Source organism: Abramis brama, assembly GCF_963993115.1.
Source record: "Abramis brama genome assembly, chromosome: 14".
NCBI lineage: Eukaryota > Metazoa > Chordata > Actinopteri > Cypriniformes > Leuciscidae > Abramis > Abramis brama.
Window position 1 is genome coordinate 6,563,519 of NC_139976.1, and position 24,244 is coordinate 6,587,762.

At 36.3% G+C, this 24,244-nt stretch overlaps 1 protein-coding gene across 1 annotated transcript in view; it reads right to left on the reverse strand.

Annotated features, from left to right (window-relative positions):
* Positions 1–24,244, reverse strand: part of cdh12b (cadherin 12b) — a 140,535-nt gene that overhangs the window by 56,834 nt on the left and 59,457 nt on the right. The window contains exons 2-3 of the mRNA XM_084135125.1: positions 23,771–24,208; positions 3,681–3,975 (exon numbers count right to left, since the gene is read on the reverse strand). Of these exons, the coding sequence (XP_083991251.1) occupies positions 3,681–3,975; positions 23,771–24,004 (529 nt within the window). The 5' untranslated portion in view covers positions 24,005–24,208. The remainder of the gene's footprint in view (positions 1–3,680; positions 3,976–23,770; positions 24,209–24,244) is intronic.

The following is a 24,244-nucleotide window of genomic DNA, read 5'->3' on the forward strand; positions in this document are numbered from 1 at the left end:
ATTCTGTCAGAGCAAAATCCTGATTAAATACATCTAAAGTTAAGAAATATGGACACATTGACAAGGCAGAATTGCAGGAATCCTCTCTTGTTTGTGCGTAACAGCAAGACTCAGTTATGCTTTTGGGATGGCAGCAGCCACAATATAAATCACACAGACGTCTGCAAAATAGGCCTATAGCTTCAGTGTTGGACTATGGTGCACTTATAAACCGGTCTATTCACATTTTGCTATCTGAGATCATGAGTAGCTTTGATTCAGCTGGGAAGGGGAGGGTTTCATTTCATTCTGTTGCCATTCAGATCAAGGAACAGGCAATCTCAAAGTGAATTACCCTGATCTGTCATCCTCAGGGGAAGCAACATGAAAAGGGCTTTGGTGTTGGATAGGGCATGTAGTTTATTAAGCTCGACACCAAACTCTTGGTGTTTTTTTTTCCTTCTTGCCATGCAAAGCTTTGCTTATTTCTTTTGTTTATCTGAATATATATTTGGCTTTTCCATGATGAAAATCTCTTTAAACTCACAAGCTCAAAACAAATTCGAAACAAAACTGTTTGCTTTGTGTTTGACAGATGAAAGGCGATTTAAATCAGGGTTAGTTGTAACAAGTGATTTATCTCCTGTAATTTTCAGTTTTACAGTATCAGCTTTCATAAGATGCAATTAAACTTTCTATGCACTCTGTATTTCCAGTTGTTTTATCCTTACATTCATCAAGAATGACATGATATCACATGATGTCTTCATGTGTAAATTATACAAAAATATAGGGTATCAAGACAAAAGCATAATTGTAATATTTTAAGATGATCTCATGATGTTTTTATAGGACTTGTTACAGATTTATGAATAGTTCCACCAAATCTTGCTTTTCCTAAAATAGTCAGTGAATGCTTTCGTTCAGGGCCGTTGTTTAAAACTGATCTCTCTCAGGGCCAATGACAACAAATTATTATGAGTCCCAGAGAATTACTGCTTCTGTTTACTGCGCTGTACTATTGCAGGCAATTCCTGAAATATGTAAAGCAACTTAATAATAATTACCATTCATTAAAAGTGCTACAAATAACTCTGAATGGAATTCATTTGGAATAAAGTGAAATAAATGAAAATACGATTTTCAGACTCTTTGTTTGGAAGTCGTTGGAAGGCATAAAATATTAGTAATTGTAATGATATAATTTGAGGTAGCCTATAATGAAACTAAAGGCTTAGCATTTGTCATAAACACATTTTATTCTTATAAATATAAGACTGCTTGAAACTGCAACTTTGAATTTATCGGCTTCATGTTTTACCTGTCAAAATAGCTGTGAAATTGTTGGCTGTTGACAGCCTCTGTTTTGCCTATTTTCTTAAATTATTATAATTATTATTTCTTTTTTTCTGTGTTTGTGTCCCAAATTGGTAACACTTTATTTCCACAGTCCACTTTAGACATTCTACTAAATAACTTTGCACACTTGTCAACTCTTATTATGGTATTAGTAGACTGTTGGTTTATAATAAGTTGACATGTCAGTAGAATGTCTGTTGGAGGAACATCAAAATAAAGTGTTAGCAGATATTAAGCATAGAGTCTAATAATATTCTAATGACTGCTAAAGTAATCTACAATTAGTAGAATGTCTAAAGTATTACTAAACTGTTTGACATTTAGTATAAATTAGACATGATCATTCTAATATACCAGAGCATAGGTGAATGCAGACATGTGCTGCGTTATTATATTATACATGTCATTAACGATTTTTTTTTTGTGTGTTTGTATTCTCTGTATCATTTCTGCAATAAATCTGTTAAATTATGTTTCAATAGCATGCAGTGAGTGCAAACAACAATGGTGGGCCCTTGATGTTTCCATCTAAACTGGTTAACAAACAAGTTCCGTCTCTTCTTTAGACTATAAATCAGTGAAGTACCCAGTTAAATGTTATATAACTCAAAGGAACCAGCATTTCATCGACCATCATGTTTGCAGGGAACGTAGCGTCATATTACATAGCTCCCCAGCGTGGCCTCAGGGATTGATGCATCGTCTGCAATCATATTTGACATCATGATTAAGAATATTTGTCCAAATAATGGAGGCCATTATGACTTTAACAAGCTCTGCAATGTGTTCCATGAATGCAAGCGGATAGCGTTACATTGATCTGCTAGTAGTTACGGCGATTGGATTAGGCTGTGTGGAAATCAATACAACTTCTGGCCGGCTTAAGAGACGAGCCTTTTTAGAGAAGCAGAGACAGTAACAAAATAAGGTCCTGCTGCCATCATCACCCAGAGCAGATGCCTTGGTGAAATAATCAGTAATACAATCAAGGTCTCTGTGAGATGAGAAATCCTACTAGGGCTGTGTAATCCAGTTTGGTGGGGATTTGGAGCCCATGCACTTCTCATTATCTGACGGCACACAGTAATGTCTGGATTAGATCCCCTCTGCCACACCAATGAATATTTGGCAAACTCATAACAAGAGTAATATACGACCTCTAGCATCCCTCGCTGTAACACTGTGACAATCATCCGTGTAGCCTTTAGGCTTCATTGTTTGGATTATGTTACATTACATTACATAACATAACATTCATTCCTTATAACCTTTAGGCATCATTTATTTGACATCCATTGATTAAAATTTCATTTCAATTTATTTGTTTTGTTTTACTCCAGCATTTTTCGACGATTCTATTTTAGAAACGGTTTCTATTTCTGCGAACGGAACAACATACAAATTATGACAATGATAATCTCAGTTACTGATTGTGGGCTGTATTTCATTTTAAAATAATTTAATATGAGTTTAAATATCATTTTGCTTTGCTGAAAATGAACATTTGTAATTCACCTCAGATCTTGAAAATAAATTCAAGGAAACAAGTAGGCCTATGTTCAAACTGTGAACTTAGTGTGAGCAAACAAGTGCAGTATATGACAAAGATTGCTTCAGTTACTCAGTATGTATTTTTAATAATGGTATTTTTAAAATGGTGTACTATTTATTCATTTATGTACTTATCCATTGCGTTGCGAGTGCCATGCGCTTGCAGATAGACTCCGCCCATACACTGTTCTGATTGGCTGTGGTTTTTGATTGATTTTGTCAATTACCATGTGGACTATGGTGTAGTAGACAAACAAATTGCTTGTCACTGGAATCTCATCGCATCGCTTTTGGTTAAGACATGGTGTAAGCTTCAATGTGCCAATTTTCCAACACTGTGACTATCATAATTTTAATCTTATGCTTCATTGATTGATTGATTGATTGATTTTTTTTGCTCCAACATTTGTTTGCATTGTTCCTTATGCAGAAGAATAAACTTAAATATGACAATTTTGTAAAAATGGTATGGTATGGGAACCATTACCATTTTTACAACCATTAGTTCACATTAATGTAGCATGAACAAACATTAATTATATTAATATTAATATTTATAAACATAAATAATTAATTAATTTAATAATTATAAAATGTGATAATATTTTTTCTTTATAAATTAACGTTATCCTAGAATAATAAATGCTGTAAAAAGTATTGCTAACTAATTGATGAATTGAACCTTGTATAGTTTAAACAATAAATAAAGGAAAAATCAGGGCTTTACTAACTCCTAGCACCCAACACCAGCCATGTTTCAGCAGAAGAAACCATTTTAACGAGCTTCTTACCCACAGGTGACATCTCAGGTACACTAGCCGTGTAGGGACCTTCCAGGAACTTCGGCTCATTGTCGTTGATGTCCTGCACCTTGATGACAAACTCGGACTCTGGTTCCAGAGGACGGTTGGTGTCGATGTCCACCGCTTGCGCTCGTAGCGTGTAGTAAGGCTTCTCCTCCCGATCCAGACTGCGTAAAGCGTGTATGTCCCCGGTGGTCTGGTCGATGGTGAAGATGGTTCCAGCCCCATCGCCTGAGAGAGTGTATTTCACTCCGCTATCCCCTTTATCCAAGTCAGTGTGTAACTAAGGGAGGCAGAAAGAGTGGCAAAAATGTGTCAAACGGTATAATACAGTAAACGGATAATAAACAGATGTACAGTATAATATAGCTCTCTGGAATACAAAAAGTGTTTTAATGACCTTAGTGGTGTATTTGATTATGTTGCATAATATGGTTGATTAAGAAGTTAAGGGGAGGAGCATTGCCTTATGTTTTTCCTTATATTGAAAAAAAGAGAGATTACACATACAAGGATAGCCCGTGTGCTATATATAAACTTTGCATACGGGTCTGGAAGTTTATAATGTAATTTTTCCTGACAGAAAACTTTGCTGTTTCGTCATTGACTTCACATTTCAGCATGATTAAAATATTTCCTTTGATTTGAACTCTGAGGATGTGATTTGCTCTGTTAGCCTGCAGGTAGATGAACCTGACCTAATTCTATCTGCACAGTCGTCTCTCTATCAGTTTTTCGCTTTGCTTAAATCCTCTTTTTATTCTATTTTATTTTATTTTATTTATTTATTTTTAGGTTTTTTTTCTACCCTCAAGCTTTATGTTAGAACACATATTGTCTGGGTTGCTGTGCCAGTCTTGGAGGAAATGTGTCTCTAAAGTTGAATGATGGAGGAAAAAGTCAGATTTTATGATAACATTTTTCAGTTCCAATCTATGTCTACAATGTTTGGGCTAAATGCAAGTTTTATGAATGGGCTCCTTTTTTTTCCACATAACAAAGAAGATTTTGATTTTGAATTTGAATGTCATTTAGAATGACAAGATTATGACTTTTTATAATTGCAAATAAAATGTATTATTTATTTAATGATTATATAATTATACAATTTATATAATTTATTATAATAATTTTATATACATTTATTTATTTTAGACACATAATATATATTTTTACTGTTGTTATATTAATTTAATTCAGATTTTTTATTTGCAATCTCATAAATTCTGATTTGAATTATGGTACTTTTAATTCAGCTCTGAACAGTGCTCAACCCTGGTCGTATCTAAAGTGAACTGCATTTGAATGCAATCAAAGTAGTAAAATTGTTCAAAAATGATATTATATCAATGCTCCACAGTGTCATTAATCATATGCAAGTCTCTCATCTGAGGGAGCATCAATCAAAGATTGTGCAGAAGTTGTTGAAACTTTAAAAAGCTTTTGTTTTTCCCAATCTGCATAATATCTAGAGCGCACCGTAAATCAGAAAGAGAGCTTAATTATCAGAACGCCTCATTGTCACATGTCAGCACATTCAGAAGTGAATGAAAGGAAAGAGAATAGAGGAAGAAAAAAGAAAAGGGAGATTTTCAAAAGAGCTAAAATTCAACAATCACTCCAGTGATAACTTGAAGTGGGAAAGTTAGGTGATACTAATTAAAAATAGAATTAGCATAACAATAGCAATCAATTACACAAAAAGGATTCATGTGCAGACTGGGTCCTCGAGACGTCTTGGAAGAAACCTCACGAATATTCACGCAGAATTAGTGAGAACATCTCTCTCTCTCTCTCTCTCTCTCTCTCTCTCTCTCTCTCTCTCTCTCTCTCTCTCTCTCTCTCTCTCTCTCTCTCTCTCTCTCTGTCTCTCTCTCTCACTCTCTCTCTCTCTCTCTCTCTCTCTCTCTCTCTCTCTCTCTCTCTCTCTCTCTCTCTCTCTCTCTCTCTGATAATAAGTTCAGAAAAAAATAAAACACAAATCAGGCTAACCGGTCTTCCCAGACACTCATTAGGCTCTCAGAAGAAACACTTGATATTATTTTTCACTGTCATGAGAAGTTGGAAAGTCGTTCAGCACAAACTGACAAGTACATAAAAAGTGATAAAAGTGGGAAATATGAATTTACATGCAAATTCTTGCCAAATCAGAAAACGCAGCAGGGGAGAAATAGAAAGCAGAGGTTCAGTGCATACTAAGATGTCTGTTACCTGTTAGATGTGTGTTCACGCACGCATGCACACACACATTTTTGAGAATGATTTTTAAGAATTTTTCCCTTGAATACTTTTATAGTTATTTTAAGAATCTCTTTGGCATGCTTAGGCATAAAGTGGAGATTTATTTTCTTTATTTTCTTTAAAAAAAAAACTAATTTAGGATAATAAAATGTTTTCACTTGAATTTACTCACTATCCAAAACCAAAAAAAATATTTTATTACACTTTTATTTGGCCATGCTATGTAGTAAATATTCTCTTTACTGTAATATGAATGTACCTTATTGCTTAAATAAATAACTCCTTGCATATTATGTGCACTTATATTATGTTATGTTAAAAAAAAAAAGCTCTAGTCTGAGATAATGCTGAATATTGAAGCTTGCTTTTTTATTTCATCAAATGGCAAGTTATTGCAAATTTGTAGCTTGCAGTCACACATCTGCTTAACATATTTGGAATTTCTTTGTCATACAGTAAGGCTTAGACCTCCTATCTACAGTAAAGATAAGCACTGGATTTCATACTGTCACAGGTGCTGAGAGAGCAACAGTCGAATACTTGCCTTCTCTCAAACCAGGGACAATTAGAGGACTGTTCTACCGCCTGGGGATTCAATAGGGTTCTAATACACTAGAGGAATAAATAAAGGGTCTATTATCATTCAGAGCCCCTAAGCGAAGGATCAAATCTTCAGCTGCCTTTTTAGCAGTTACAAAACTAGTAATTATTAAAGCTGTAATTTTGCAGAGAGGATAAAGATAAGCTGTGTTTGCAGGATGTGTATAATGTTTTCAAAGCCCTGACCAGATCTCATTGATCTGTTAGTGTGCTTTTCATAATAATATGTGTGGTTGATAAGCTCAGCTCCCCACATTATGTGTGTTTCTGTGTTCAAGCGTGGGCATGAACATACGGTTCATTGCATGGGGTTGGACCAGTAATTAAATGCATGTTTGGTTTGCAAAGGAAGCGTCAGCTCAATGACTGGATATGTCTTACACACCGGGATACTGAAACCCCTTGAGGACCAGCGTTCCTGCACACTCACATGCATGCTAATACAGTCAGACCGGGGCCTAAACACTCAGCCAATTCACTTAAATAAATACATTCCCCAGCGTGTTACGACTGCAAGGAGTCTGAGGAGACGAGCGTGAATCCTTTACTCCAAACCTGTGTGTGTGTGTGTGTGTGTTTATGTAGGCTATGTGAAAAAGCAGACATCTGTGCTAGAGGATAAATATATGATTGTGTGTGTGGTTAAAGGTCTATTATGTGTGACCAAAACCTTACATCATATGTGGATTTATTTTTATTTTTTTAAATCATGTGTGTTATGTGTGCGTGTGTGTGTAATTTGTCAATGTTTTTTTTTATTTTTTTATTAAGTTTCTTTTGCTTACCAAGGTTGCATTTATTTTATAAAAAAAAATGCTGTAAAAAAAGTAATATTGTGTATTATTATTAAAATGGAAAGAACTTGTTTATTTAATATATTTTAAATTCCTGGCATTTATTCCTGTGATAGCAACGCTGAATTTCCAGCAGCCATAGTGTTGCTGAATAATTAACAATGTTTTAAATATATATATAATTATGAATGTTAAATGGCAAATGTTTATTGAGCAGCAAATCAGCATAGATTGATTTCTGAAGGATCATGTGACACTGAAGATTGGAGTAATGATGCTGAAAAAATGATCACAGGAATAAATTACATTTTAAAATATATTAAAACGGAATACATTTACAATTTTTTTTTTTTTTTTCTGTATTTTTGGATCAAAGAATGCAGCTTTGGTAAGCATAATAAATATCAGTCACACTTTAATTTAGGGTCCAAGTCTCACTATTAATTATGACTTTTACCTCAATAAACTCCTAATTACTGCTTTATTAATAGTTATTAAGGGATTGTTAAGTTTAGGTATTGGGTAGGATTAAAGGATGTAGAATATGGTCATGCAGAATAAGGCATTAATATGTGCTTTATAAGTACTAATAAACAGCCAATATCTAATATGCATGCTAAGTGACTAGTTAATAGTGAGAATTGGACCCTACACTATACCTAGATGGCTTTCAAATTTTTTTATATTTTTTTTATAATTATACGGTACTGTAAATATCATCAGGCACTTTGGGAATGGCTGTATTGGCTTAGGAATGTTTAATAAATGGGCGTGTTGAGATCAGGATGTGCGTTTTACATATGTCAAGTCTGTAGTTTTGATAAAAGTAAGAGAACGGAAGAGTGCCTGTGTTTGTTTTCATTTCTGGTGCTCTGGGGTGCAGACTCACTGTAAACTGTGAAATCTGTCTCACACTGCTGTAGTTTGTCATGCAGTTCGCTGTTTGATTGTGTGAGAGAGAAAGCACATTTTTGTGTAAGCTTCTATTTTTTTTTGTCATAAGTTGGAATACTGACGTGCTGTGTGTGTGTGTGTGTGTGTGTGTTTGTGTTTGTGTTTGTGTGTGTGTGTGTGTGTGTGTGTGTTATGAAACAAACACACCAGCCTCAGCAGATGGAGAGAGTCTCAGGTGGATAAACAGCTGATCTAATCGCAAGCAATTAAGGAATACTACATTGTACTTCCACATCAAAACTGCAGCAACACACTCACATAACAACTGGAACAAAAGAAAAGTGGAAAAGCTGCATATAAACAAACAATCAAAGTCCATCAGGCTCAAAGGACAAATTATATCTGACAGTAGCTTTTCAAACTTCTGGGTGTTCTGTGATAAGAGGACAAACGTTTTTTTGTTTGTTTGTTTGTTCTGTTCTGTTTTCAGAATATTATCATACACAGTGTTGGGGAAAGTTAAAAGTAATGTGTTGCAATATTGCGTTACCCAAAAAAGTAACTAATTGTGTTAGTTACTTTTTATGGAAAGTAATGCGTTCATTACTTATGCATTATTTTCTCACCTGGGCTGGGCTTGCTTATTTTTTTTAATAACAAAAAAAGTTCTATGTTTGGCAAATGTAAAGGCCCCTTCATGCCACAAGTGAAATGAATAAGCCTCAGGCTGAAGGAAATGCAAATTCCCTCCTTTACAGTAGAGGGTGCAGCTCAAACAAACCTTTCAGCTGTGCTGTCATTCTGGTTCGCAGGAAAAATATGACACAGAAGAAGAAAGGCTGTGTCCGAAATCACCCCCTATACCCTTAAATAGGGCACTATTTGAGGGAACAGCCATTAGTGGTGTCCGAAACCATGGTAGATGTTATCGAGTGCACTCATATAGTCCCACAATGCACTGCAATAACGAGTGTACAACCAAGCATACAGGCAGACAATGTATGCTCAACGTCTAGAGAATACCCATAATGCACTGTGAGAGTCGCGCACCGAATGAAATCCCGCATCTGACCAGAAGATGGCGCTCACAGCTGAATCATCCATCCGTCCATTTCCCAAACCGTTGGTCCAATGTGGGTGCAGCGTAATATCATACAGGTATAAATTCCCTTTTAATTGATTAATACATTGTGTAATTACTAATTATAAATAGTTTTTGTGACAGAGGTCAAGATAAATATTTTCATCTTACAATTGGATCAGCCAGTTTGATAAGTTCCAAATGATTGTTAAACAGCAAGCACAAACTACGCAAAAGCAGCAGCCCATTCAAACTCAGCTTTGCCATCACAGGAATAAATTACATTTTAAAATATATTCAAATAGAAAACAGTTCATTTAAATTGTAATAATATTGCACATTTATTGTTATATGTTTATATTTGTATAGTGTTATATATTGTTATATTCATTTATATTTTTTGGCATTTTAATCATATGCACTGTATAAAAAGTAATACCATCTTTCAATTAATTAACTGATGCAAGATTGTCTAGCTTTAATGCTTTTATACATGACAGGTGAACATCTTTTTTCCTCAGCTATATCTGAATTAGGCCTGTAATGGGGATCATAGTTCAAAAAATTAATAAGCTATATGAATAAGTTGAAGGAAAAGTGTTAAAAAGCAATTTCAACTTTCAAGTCAGTAATATTGGCTCACTCTGAATTCATCTGGCCTCAATGCAAGGAGCGAGAGATACTGCTAGGAACATTAGAGGTTTTTGAACTACGTGTGCAGTGCAATTCAAGCAGAAATCTCATTATTATAAAAGTTGGATTAGAAGAATGCGTGTATTATATTGGCAGTGCAGATAAATGACATCATTATTCCACTATTCCTTTAACCTATCTGTGCCAGCGCATTCGTCATCTGTGGCATACAGGATGGGCTGCTGCATTGGGTTTCACTTGCATAATTTGGGGCAGAGTTATCCGTACAAATGACTTCACATCTGCAGAATTAGTTTGGCATCAGGTTTTTGTGAGCTAAACGCCGTGAGCTTTGGGAGGGGTGAGATTACTGCAGCGTGATTGTTTTTGAGGTGTTGGGTTATTGAGCTGCTCGGGTTCTTACATGCATTTCATGGCCAGTTTGGATCATCGTTCTTCAAATGTAAGCGCGTGGAATAAATAAATCTATAAATAGATAAATAAAATCATTTGATTTTTAATATTTGGCTAGTTTATGTGCTGCTGCGCGTCCCTGTGTTTGTAATAAGCAGAGTGTATGCGCGTTGTGCACCCACCCACCATTGACTTTAGAGACCAGGTTTTTGTTGGTCAATGGCACAGTCTATTTCAGTTGCCTCAAATTAGCAACGCGCCAACAATGCGCCTGAACACACCTCGTTTTCAGACCAACACGCCCATGGGCGAACAAATGGGCGCAAATGCATTTGCTATTTAAACAACGTGGCACAGGACGTGAAAAATTATAACTGCGTCAGGCTGAAACTAGCAAAAAACACTTGTGTCGCGCCTGGCGCTGCATTGCACCGGGTGTAAGATAGGGCCCTATGGGTCTGAAAACAGTCTTATCAGGTGCACATTTCCAATCATGCTAGAGTCTCATTAAATGCACACAGTAAAGATGACCTCTCTTTTAACCAAGCTATGTCGTGAGACACACACAGGTAAAGATTGGCCTGTTTAAGATAAGCTCTCCAGCACAAAATCCATTATTATCTGCTACTAGTTGCTGTCAGCCTGCAAGGTCAACCCTAGATGAGGAATTCAGAAGAGGCTCAATCTGGCTTGGAACACATTTGGTGCAGAAGAAGCACTTCTGATCCCAGCAAGGTCAAGTATTACTTTAGTGCTCAAGTGTGCTGTTGCATTTTGGGTACCAAAGTAAGCATTCTGGAATTATCTCTCCCAAATCCATGTAATTATATTCATTTGGACTCAGAGGCAAAAAGCAATCGTTTATCAGCAGTGAAAGTGAATACAAAATGAACACAAACAAATGAATATTATGCAAACCTGCAATAATTAAACGTGTTAAATAATACACATATACTTTATGTATTTAATCTCACTTTATTTACCAATGTCTTTGCTGCTGACCTTCGTTGATCCAGTTCAACCATACTAGCAAGCAAAAATGACTTTAGATAAACATCACATTTGTTTATTATTATTTTTTATTTTATTACTTAAGTAAGAGTGTTGAACTTTCTTGCAATCCATGGGTGTGTTTCCCGTCCAACGACGTAACTCACTGCTTAACTACCACTACCAGTACGATGCATCATTGAAGAAATCAACAAGCTAGTCACAAGAGTTTCCCGAAACCTTATTGTCTAAATCTGATGTTCAAACATGATATTTAATGATGCCATGCAAATGGTGGAGTAATAACTTATTTTAATAAATCTGTCTGAGATCACATTCATGCCAGATTTTTTGCTATAAATCACAGCATCTACGGCATCGAGGACTAATTCTCAGTTTGCTTTTTGCATTTTACTATATATATATATATATCTATATGTAGGCATGTATGTATATATGTATATATAAATGTGTAATGCGTGACATGCGACACTGTAGTCCACACATCCATAGATAGTGCATCGTGTGCTTAACCATAAATAAGCCCAGTTAAGTGATCCATGGCAATGGCACTCAAAACCACTGTTAATGCTTTAGACATGCTTGGTGAAGAGAATGAATGGATAATTGCAGTGTGTCTTGCTGGGTCTATGTACATGGTAACCTTGATTAGTGTACAGGTCACTGGAGAGATTCTGTCTGGTCATTTGACGCTGATTACTGGAGAGAGCAGCCTGTGATTGCATTATGGAGCTCAGTGTTCTCACTCCAGCTACTGTGTATTGATATGTGTGTTAGACATTTAAAGGGTCGGTTTAACCATTTAACTTATGAACAATTTTAAATTGAAGGGATGGGGTATCTTGGATATCATTGTAAATTGTGCATATGAAGCTTGTTCTCTTTCATTTCAAAGTCAACATGAAACAACGTTCCTAACCCATTTTACTTCTCTAATGTGACATTTCTGAAATAAATATTCAAAGAGGAAAAAAAAAAGTAGGGCAGTACTAGATTGTATCCAGTGGGAATTGATTGGATTGTGAAAAGTGTTTCATACTAGATTGAGTCTGAAACAGTACAGACACTCAATTTTGGATGAGGTTTTTAGACCGTGTCATGGAGGTTGAAGGTCAAGTTCACCTAGAACATCATCTTAACCTTTTCCAGTGTTGTTGAATTCATTGTTATTTTATACTTTTGAGTGATTTGTATGTTTCATTCAATATTACTTGCCATTTCTTTGTAAATATTTTTCTAGCAATTTGTGAGTGAAAGTTGTTTCAGAGTAAATCTTATATAAAAAAAAAAAAAAATATATATATATATATATAATAAAATAAAATCAGTAAATAATAATCAATGTTAACCAGCATTAAGTTACTTATACTTAAGGAAGGCACAGTTTCTGGCCTAGGAAAGTAACATTATTGCATTTTGATAAAGTTATTCTTCATGATCTTTTTTTTATTTTTTATTTATTTTTTTATTTTATTATGTGCACTGATTAATTTATGCAAAACAAGACCTTAAGTGTGTAAGAAAAAGTAATTAAGAAAAGTGCATAGACTCAATTTGGGATTTCATATTGATGTTGAAGTTCTATCAAGCTGTGTACATCCTTTTTTTTTTTTTTGCATACTAAATTGGTAAAAAGCCCTCTTGACTCCCATGTTCATATCCATGTCTTCATAAGTTATGTTGAAAAAATATGAAAGCTAATGATAGGTTGTCTCAGACAGATAAGATTGCAGTCATTTCTGGGAATTAATCTGAGAAGGTGACGGGGAGAGAAGAGGTGGACGTGGGTGTCAATAACACGATGGAAGTGAGTAAGTGTCAACCTGTTAGCCAGAAAGAGCTCACGTAAACAAGCTGTAAAATTGATGGTCTTTCTACAAAATGCATTATAGTAAATGAGAGACCTTTCTGAGGAAAGTATTTTTCTGAAGTTTTTCTAATGGATTTTGGGCAGCAAATTTATATGCTGACAACCTCAGCAATTTCAGCCTGTTCATCATACAAGGCTGTAGCATGTCTTTAGAAGACTTGCAAGTTGAACTTACTATTTTTATTGCTATTTTAAGGTTTGTTTTCTCTTGTGATAAAACATATTCGGCCACTATTAAAGTCCCTGTAAAGTCAAAATTAAGTATGTGTTCTGAGTTTGTCACACTTAAGAAAAATGTGTTATTAGCCCCCCCAGCCAAATTTGAATGATAAAAAAAGCAGCCAAGTAAATAAAATAAGCTATCAAAATCTTGAAAAAATGAGCAGTGGTCTCTGCTCTCAAACGCTGGGGGCGTGTCCGCTGGCTGCGCTGAAACCACACCCACTCACGGGAAACTCGTGGGCACGCACTGCCGATGATGGCACCAGTTGTCGGCGCGACGGGAGGATGAAGGCCGAGGCGGGAGATAGTCGGTTCGGCCCCATTCACCAGTAACAGCGGATTATCAGTGAATGTTGTCTCCGACGAAAGTTTATAAAACTATCCTGTGTAAAATGATCACTACAGAGGTGGTTGTTGGTGGTGATCCTCAGCTCTTTTATCAAGATGGCTCTTCACAAAATTAATCCACCTCTTGTTGATATGATCATTGTTCGGAAATTTAAATAAGGACACCGATCTGTTTTGTAAGTGATCGCATCCAGGTAATACGCATTTCCGTGACCAGGCATAGGTAGCTAGCAAACTGTAGGCTGTAGTAACTAATAGTACTGACAGTAACTCGCGATTGAGCGGCAAACTGATGCGAATGTGCTATAGTTATATTGTTAGGCAGGGGCCAGCGTCAGTGGCTCCAGTGTGTCATCGACAGTAGGGGCGGGGCCGGAAGCTCAGAGGCTCCAGTGCATCATCGAGCCACCGTTTTAGCCCCGCCCAAAAAATCCTGAACACAGCAATGGTGAAAAACTGTTTAACGGTCTAACTCCACAATTCAGTACTTCACAGTTCACAGTCTTTGTAATGTGTTTTAGCAACACATTTCTAACATTTATAATGTGTTTTAGAATTGCCTTTACAGGGACTTCAACTTTGCATGACAAAGAAAGGGCAACCTTTTGAATTCTATGGTTTTACGTAATAAGACATAGGCTAATAAAAAAATAAAAAAATCATCTAGTCATTAGTAGGTCTTAAAGATGAACAACAACACATTACATAATACACAGTGTCATTGTTTATTTAACAAAAACTAGGCAAAAATGAAGTGATTTTGTTCTTTTTAAGTGTTCTTTTTTTTCTTTCACAAAAAGAGCACAAGAGTAAGGCAGAGGCAGCAAAGGAGAAGCTAAATGGTTTATTGAAAAGGCAGTTTGATAGCAGTTGATGAACAGATTGTGTTGAGAAAGGCTGAAGATGAGTGAAAGATGATGTCAGTGCAGGTAAAACTGAGAGAATGGGAAGGTTTCAAAAGATCTGGAGCATCCCGCCCAGCTGGCATTTTTGGTTTGGGTCTGTAAATACCTATCTCAAATTTTCCCAGACAACGTGGTGTACATCTCCTTTAGACAGAGATAATCTTTCTTTTATCAGATTCTTTGTTAAGGGCACGGATCCTCTTCTGTGTTCCATGCACATACAGTTTCCTGCGCCTTTCTCGCCAGAGCTTGCCGCGGGATGGACACACACACACACAGAAAAAGCCCATTCGGTTGTGCCTTTGTAAACACAGTATAAACCCTTGATCCGCTTGGTTCTCCTGATGATTCGTTTGTGCTCATCTGGGATTGAAATCCTCAGATATGAGGTGAACGTGATCCAGCTTAACTTTCTGAGAAGCTCCCTCTGCTCTATAATCAATCTGAAATGCCTTTTCCAGCCGTTTTGCATCCGCAAACTGAGTGAAACTGAATTTACAGGGGTGTATATGTGTAATTAAATATCTATATTCATGTATTGCCCTGTAAATTACCCCCCCCCCCCCCCCTATTTTAAATAAATAAATAAATAAATAAATAAATTGCTCGAGTAATTGTACTTTTTATGGAACTTATATATTTGGTGTATGCAAATACTGTAGTGTTATTTGAGGGATTCTGTACTTTTGCTCAAGTAATATTGAGTACTAAATACATGGGTGTTATTGCATACCTTTCCAATGCAATTATGGTACTTTCTTATTAATTTCTTAATAAGAAAATAATTATATCTTGACTTATATCTTTTTGACACAAAGGAAATTTAAATGACTGTTTTGTAAAGTTTGTGCTTCAAAGTTAATTTAATAAGAACATTCTCTACTTTCTCTCTCTCGCCGTCAATTTCAAAAGCTAACAAAAGTATAACGTTTTTACAGGTACAATTGAATTCACATATTTGAACCTATCTATTTATGTCTACTCAAGAATGTTTTAGGCTACATTTAGATTTTCATTCTGATTCAGTTTATGTATATGAGTGTGTTATATATATATAAAAAAAATAGTATTCAAAATTGGCTACTAAGTACCAGAATGGTAGCCTGGGAAAACCCTGACGAACTTTCGGCAAATTTGAGATTTGCTCTGCAAGTCCATCTGGCCAAGAGCCCATTCAAGCCCATTTCCAATTTTTCCAAATCGAGGCACCATTCACAAACGTTGAGGCGGGCTTTACACGATGACGATCGCTCTGATTGGTTTTAGGTCTATCCAATTGCGCTCAGAGGCATTTGAGCGACGTCCGTTGGTGACACCCCTTTGGAAATGGGCTGTAAATGAACCTTCCCCAGACCCACTTTCAGTTACAACTGAGAAGGGTCTGGTGTCAACCAGGCTACCAGAATGGAGCCAGGAGGTTGTAAAGATAGGGTTGAAAATTTAGAAGGATTCATGAAAGCTGAAAATAAAAGTTGTTTTGGAGGCAGATAAAGTTATTACGTTTTGATGCAACATTACAAAAAAATATTTTTTTCATTTGGAATGATGTGTCTCGATGCATCATGCACAATAAGACCAGGAACGTGCATTAAGAAAGTATGCAGTATTTCTTTAATAAGAAAGGGTTCAATTTTGATTTCATGTTGACCTGAAACATCATAAAATGACACATCAGATATGAAAGGTTGGAAACCGAGGTTGACTGATTGCACTTTGGCTAATGATGTCATAAATAATGTTACATCATAAAGTTGCTTAAACCTGCCGACCTGTGTTTTTGAGATTATGTATAGTCTTTATTATGTTATTAGCGCAGATGATTGAAGAAAGAGGTGAATTGTGGGTGGTCATAAGTGACAGAGAGAGGAGGATTTAATGGTGATTGAAAGGCTAAAGCAGGACAGGGAGAGGAGGAGAAAGAGAACCTGATTTATAGTGAGCAGAATGATTGTCGTTTTTCCCGCGAACAGACATTGCTCAACACCCGGGACGGTGGTGCATTATTTAATTGCAGAATTGAGGCTTTGTTGTTGTATTCCCAAAGGCTCAATGAGGCTTTTATTCATCTGTAATAAACGATAAAATGCTGATGTGTTGTAGAGTTTCTCCTGTATCTGGAAGCTGTGATGTTCTCATGCTCACAGCTTTTGCATAAATGCATAAAAAAATAAAATAAAATAAAAACATCTGCCTGCTGTTGCATATTATATGTCAATCCATCAACTCTTCTGCTTGGAATGAATATTTTATGCTTGCAAAAATGTTATCTTATAAAATAAGATATCTATTAGGTTTCCACTGCCAAAATTCCATGTCTACCGCTAAAACAACGGGGTTGGTTATTCCTGTTATGCTGTACATTTCAGTGTCCCTGTCATAAGGTATGCATTATAATGGATAAAATATTAAACTCTCAATTTTTAAAGATGAATTCATTTTATATATTTGCAACACATTTGAGAATTGTTATTTTTGTCATGTCTTTGGGTACTACTAGTCTCTTTCTAACCTGAAAAATGGCATTTTTTTAATCCCTATTGAAGTCTATTTAAAAAAACACAAAAAAACACACAAAAAAAAAACACATTATGCACATTATATATATATAAGGCTCATTTGTAAAAGCTACTAAAATTGAACGAAGGCCTAAACATGGCTTAATCTAAGCCATTTTTGTGAAACCGGGCCTAAAAGTAATAAAGCTTAAGTGTCTGTTCTTAACCAGAGCTTATTTCTGAAAGTCTTGTATACACTTTCATAAAATTACTTCCTTAAATTACAACACAAGCATACAGATGTTTTAAAAGGTTACAGATCTCAAAGTAGCCTACTGGCTCAACATGAATGACCCAGGCCATGTTATTTACAATTCAATTAGATTGTTACTTTTTGTAAGGAAAATGTGAGTGAAGCAGAGTTCTTTATCACGATGCTTGAATGTAATGGGTGGTTGAAGTTTTCTGAGTGGTTTATAGTGCATTACTATGCGGTTGCTGAGGTGTTCTTATTGGACTGTAGTGTGTTGCTATGCGGTTGCTGAGGTGTTCTTATTGGACTGTAGTGCGTTGCTATGCTGTTGCTGATGTGTTCTTATTGGACTCAGAGCTGTTGAAAAACAGAGTTACGACACTCCCATTGACTTCCATAGGAACTGAGGAATGCGGAAGTAACGCGGGTCGTGGAGCAACAAATAGTTCCAAACACTAAAGTTCCAGCATTGAACCCCATTTATTTATACTAGAGGCGGGATTCTCTCGTAATGGCTTCACTTCATCTTTATACTTCGACAAACTCTTCTCATAAAGCGGAGAGGTCGCTATAAAGGCAACGTTTCTTCTTGTTATGCGGATTATTGGTGCTGTATTTGTATAAAGTAGTCGAATTAACTTCCTTTATAAGGCACAAGTGCCGCTTTTCTCCTCATGGTAAGTTCTCATCGAAACAGATTCTTCTCAGCTGTTGCAAATCTTTTCCAGTGTTGTTGTCACGGTATAGTTTTCCGACGACGACTGGTCGAAGAAATTAAGCTTGAGCCCGAAAAAAACAACGTTTCTGTTTAAATGACATTTTAAGTGTCACTTTGTTTGCCTTTGTTTAACTGTTTAAGTTATACGGTTGAAGTGTTTGTATCATGGCCTTTACAGTTATTCTCAACTGCACGGTGTTTATTTGAGTTAAACAGCCCTCTATCCTTATTTATGTAGTTTTTAGTCTGTCCACCCGCAAATACTGTTATTCTGCCTTTAATAACTTACAACAGCGTTTGATGTGCAGTTAAAGTTGTTGGTTATTGAACTTATAAAGGTAGTCTGATGACTACAAACGTCACATGAATGAAGCCAATTATGGAGTAACGTTAACGTTATATGGAAAGAGACAGTCAAGTTTACGATGTTGCTAAATTATTAATTTATATTTACTAGTGCAAAATGCCCGTGCAAAATCAGTTTTTGTGTGTGTTTTTAGTAATTGTTGGTTTGGTGCCCGTGAAAGAGACTGTGAACGCATTGAATTCAGGGAGCAGGCTAGGTTACTACAAATGATGGCTGTGAATAAACTATAATATTCAGAAGTAAACAGTGTAGCTGACTGAGTGTTTATTATACCACAACCTTCTAAGTGCTAGTGCAAAATGCCTGTGCAAAATCAGTTTTTGAGTGTGTTTTGAGTAATTGTTGGTTTGGTGTGTTTGAGTGCTCATTGTTACAATTACACAGCAAAAGTTCAGTGACATTTTTATTTGTGCATGGTAGAAAGCACACAGTGAACTCCGAGAAAACGCTATGCTTGAGGAAACAGTTTGTGAATAGGCAACTACAAATGATGCCCGTGAAAGAGACTGTGATCGCATTGAATAGGATATGTTTAGTTGGTGAATAGCATAGGCTACTATTACACAGTAGCGATAACTTTAAGCGCATCAGAATGAAATATAATATTCAGAAGTAAACAGCATAGCTGACTTACAGATACAGTTAACATCCACAAATGAATAAGCGCGTCGATTCAGGGAGCAGTGCAAAGTGCAAAGTGCAAAATCAGTTTTTGTGAGCTGATCGCCGTCAAAAAGTTCAGGAGATATTTCTTAGCGATGGCTGATTTCAACAGTTTCAATATGATAAAAAATAACTTTTATATTGATTCAATGGATTAATTGCATTTTGAAAAAAAAGTGTCATGAATTTATTGCCTTTTTGGGGAAAAATAATCAGTTTTTATAATAGAAATAATATAATTATAATCTTTGAAAATCTAAATCTGGATTTGAATTTTTTATGTTATTATAACCTAAAGATGCTATGTGAAAGTTTGAAACAGAAAATAGTCGTTTTCATCTTGCCACTTTCTTGGTAAAGAAAACACATTTTTACTCAAATTAATCAAAATGGATTTATCACGTTCTGGAACCAAACTATAATATTCAGAAGTAAACAGTGTAGCTGACAGAGTGTTTATGTCAGAATGTTTATTTTCAAACCACAACCTTCTTGGGGCTTCTTTGACCGATACAACCCTCTAATGTCAGAATGTTTATTTTTAAACCACAACCTTTTAAAAATGATATATTTAACGATATCTTTAGCATTTCTCATCCAAACAACGTCAAACTTGGAACTGCACTTACTCGTGCCCATGGCGAGACACCTGTCAAGTTTGAAATCCATCGGACTAACGGTTCGAGAGATATGCGGTTAACAGACACACAGACAGACATACAGACAGACAGACAGACAGACGTTCCTGTAATTTATAGATAGATTATCAAGCAGACGTGCAAGTAAGTTGATAAAATAACTGCATTTTTTGACATTTTAACACATTAGTTGACCTCAAGCCAGAAGTGGTATTTTTTGCAGCGTGTTTTAGTTCATGTATATCGTTAGATAATAGATAGACTATAATTGAAGTTAGATAATGCAAGCAATACTTCAATAGCTACCATAACCAGATTCCAGTTGTCATATTTTAACGATTTTGGTCTTTTTAATATCTTTCTCTACTTGTAGGAGGTCGAATGAGTTTATGAAGACTTCCTATTCAAGGAATAATCTAGCACCTCACTGGATATATTATACAATAAATAATTTTGTTGAATGCACTTGGTTGCCTTGTTTTATGTAACGCTATTTTAAACTTCTGTCTTGGGTTAAGTTCAATATTTGCTTGCACTGACCTACCGTCAGACGGGGGTGAGAAATAAAGAAAAAGGAAGACCTTCTAGGTCTAATTGTAGTTATTGCGTAATCAGTTTAAATTATTTGCAAATTATATTTTATTTTAAAATATGTACACATTCACTTTTTCATATGTATAATATGTCAAATGTTTGTTGTCTTGTCACATTCAGTTATGAATTGTGTGAATCATGATAGGATGTTCAATTCAAAATGGCGAAATTTAATAAAAAGTTGAGTAGTTTGCATCGCTGGATATTACTGTCAGTCATTGAACATTTCTATCATAAAACAGTTGTCAAATATCAAATGTTTAGCTGCTTACCACTACACTCTTCCGCACTCGTCTTCTGTGAACAAGACCCGCCTTCTTCGATTTGATTGGTTAATTTGACATTGTTGAGCGATGTTAGACTGCTGAGGCAGAGCAGCCTAAAATTTTTACTTTTAAAACATTTGTCATTCTAACAGAAACAAACAGCTTTACTCATTCTAACCACTAAAATAATAAAATAAGACAAATAAAATGAGAAAATATTAATTCAAACATAGTGATGTCTATCCTGCTCAAACACATTCAAAGAGATTGACAGCGCAGAGTTGTTTGGAACAATTGAGAGCACCATGAACCATGTGACCACGTGGCAGCAAGATCAAAGCATGTCACAACTCTATTTTTCAATCTGATTGGACTGTAGTGCGTTGCTATGCAATTGCTGAAGTGTTCTTTTTGGTTTGTTGTCCGTTTCTATGTGGTTGCTGAGATGTTCTGATGGGTATTGTTTAAATGGTTAAATAAAAAGTAACAGAAATAAAAATAAATGGTAAATGTATGTGTTATCTCTTCATAAACACATGTAGCAGGTTATGACAGGCCTTGCTACGGTGGCCCAGTAGTGCACAACACAACGAAATTTAAAAAGCAAACATAAGTTCACAACACAAGGAAATTAATCCACAAAACAACGGAAAATGTACAACGCAACGGAAATAAGCCACAACACAACGGAAAATGTACAACACAATGAAATAAGTATAAAGGGAAACTAACTTCACCGGGCTCCGAGAGCCCTTTAGTGGTCGGAAGCATTTCCGTTGTGTTGCGGCTTTATTTCGTTGTGCTGGACATTTTCCGTTGTGTTGTGGCTTATTTCCGTTGTGTTGTGGCTCATTTCCGTTGTGTTGTGGATTCATTTCGTTGTGTTGTGGCTTAATTCATGGTTCATCAGAAATACCAACCCATACACAAACAAAAAGCAGTTTGGATGCCAATAGATAAAGGTAATGGACATGGCAGAGAAACAATACAAAGTCCCAAGTGCAATTTATGCCTGACTAAGAAGCCAAAAGAAACACAAGCATTGTTCTTTCCGCTCCTTTTTCATTTTGTTCAGTCCTTAGACACCATAGCACACAACCCTCTTTCTGTCACACAGCAGTAAACAAATGTTAGGAGAGTCGTGCATTTATTAATTCAAAATAGACAAAAGCCAGTCCCTGGTTCAAGGTAAAAACAAAACAAGCCAAAAGAGAAGCTTCCTTGCCTTTTCTCTTACCTCTAAACCCCAGCCATGATCAGTTACGGTCTTGGAACTCACTGAATATGCGTTGTGACATTACCGTGTTTATTTATTTATTTTTTATTATGCTAATCAGTTTTGCTGGTATTTTGGCTCATTGTCCTGATTAAGACGTCTTACGCAAACCGCTCTGAAGAGTATGCAAAGCAGACCCCGCTAAAGCTGGCGAAGTATTCATCTGTGCCGCAAGTCATGTTTGCTGATGTGTTGTGGCCTTGAGCATTCCATTGTCACTTTTTTTCTTTGTTTCTCCTAGTTCTCTTGGTGAATTCACATTTACCTGTCTGATAATGAAACCGCTATTGCAGAAAGAGAATGAATTCCTGTTCTAGGAAACCTAACCGTAGTCTGACATAAAAAGTTAAGCAAATGCTAAATATAATATGTCATTTCCTTCTGCTTCGAGTGACATATAGGATGTATCAGGTGATTTGTTCCATTAAACTGGGTAAAGTGTGGAGGGCACTAGTTCATACTTCCTTAGAGGGAAAATCCTCTTTAAATGTTAAATAAAGTGAGGTGTTCAAATCATGCTCCACATGGCAGGGGACGAAGCCATCTGTTTTAAGATGATTTTGGCACAAAATGAAGCCCTAATCACTACTAAGAAGGAACTTGACTTTGGGAGATTTGTTTAGTCTCTTCCTCTCCACATATCTGCATGTACAGTATTTGGAAAAAAGGCGGTGACAGTGACACAGTGGCAAGGCCCATCAGCGATGAATCTTATTAATGTAAAATAATATTCATACTGAAATGTCTCATTTTACTTGATAAGTGTGTGGAAAGATCAGGTCGGGTTATAATCTGCTGAAGGCGATGTTCTGTGGAAGACTAAGGCACTTTTCTGCATGAAAATTAGATTTCAGCTTCAAGTTGTGTTGTTGTGACCGCATGCTCGGAAATGCACCAATGAATATGAATGGTTTGTGATTAAAGATCACTGTCAGTGTGCACATGTCTTCCACCAAAATGTGTGCATCATGCTAAAAACCAATTTTTACCTGATGACAGATTCATGTTAATGCAATACAACAGAAAAATTACATTATGTGACCTGTCAGCTGCATTATTATTAGAATTAATGGCAAAGTCTCACTGTCTGTATTGTCTGGTGGCTGGATTTCATCGCTTCCAATATGTGCTGCTGTATTTTCCTTAAACACGTGAAGATTTTTATATTTTGTCATGAAACTATTTATGTACTGAGTGCTTTTTTGGAGTAACAGACAAAAACATAAACTACAGTGTGAATTATATTTGCTTGACAGTTCTAAGAAAACACTTTTTCTTAGGATGCAACTAAATTAAATTTCATGGCAGGTTTTATGCACATATGTTTGTATACATGGTTAGTGAATGAGACCCAATTTCTGTTTGACTGTTCTTACTTAAGAGGATTTGTATTAGATCTCAAATCAGTGACAGTTACAATGGGTAAGCTGTCACTACTTATGTTTTCTTGCTTAACTATCTTGGTAAGTCGTGGTAAGAAAACACAGACTGAAACATTAAAATAATGGAAATATTATGGCAGATGCCTGTCTATCCTGTGCTTTTAGCTTATCTTAAGCAACGTTAAGACACTGAGTCTCTGAGTTCCTTTAATATGGGACAGAATATGTTAGTTAATTTAGGCAAACGAATATGAGCTGGGGGTTTGGATTAAACAAATTAAAGGAAAGGCAGACAGATCCCAAGGCAGCGGGGACTGGCTTTGGCTCAGTATGACTTCTGAAAGCTGTTACGGTTATTAAGTTGCAGTTGAAATGCAATCATACTTCTTATCCTTGATCAAAGCACTTTATACCTTTCCAACGTACTGTGGGTCCGAGCCCATGTACTCCTCAAGCACAAAGAACTGGTTCCACACCCAGCCCCTCTTGACCCTCTGGAATCCTCTGGAACCTCCATTCCTTCCTGCCGCCGATGGCCCCGTCTGGCTGTGGGGCCACTCTTGCCCTGGCCTGCTTTGGACGGGAGCGCAGGAGCTCTGCTCAAAGAGGAAGCACAGGAACAGCAGCAGGCAGTTCCTCCTCAGCATTGGGCGGACTGTTATGGCGCTGTTCCCAGGTCAAGGTCCAGAGGAAAAAGGTGAGAGACAAGAGATCCAGGGCTCCGAGGCTCACAAGCTGGAGCGTGAATCCAGTAGAGAGGGTGTCCGGGTAGTCAGGGGTCCGGTGCTCTACCACTCCCCTCGCTGGAGATTTGACTCAAGTCAGCCAGGTAAAAAATTCATCACCTGCAACTGAAAAAAGAGAAATCAGTTTTGTAGCTATGCAGA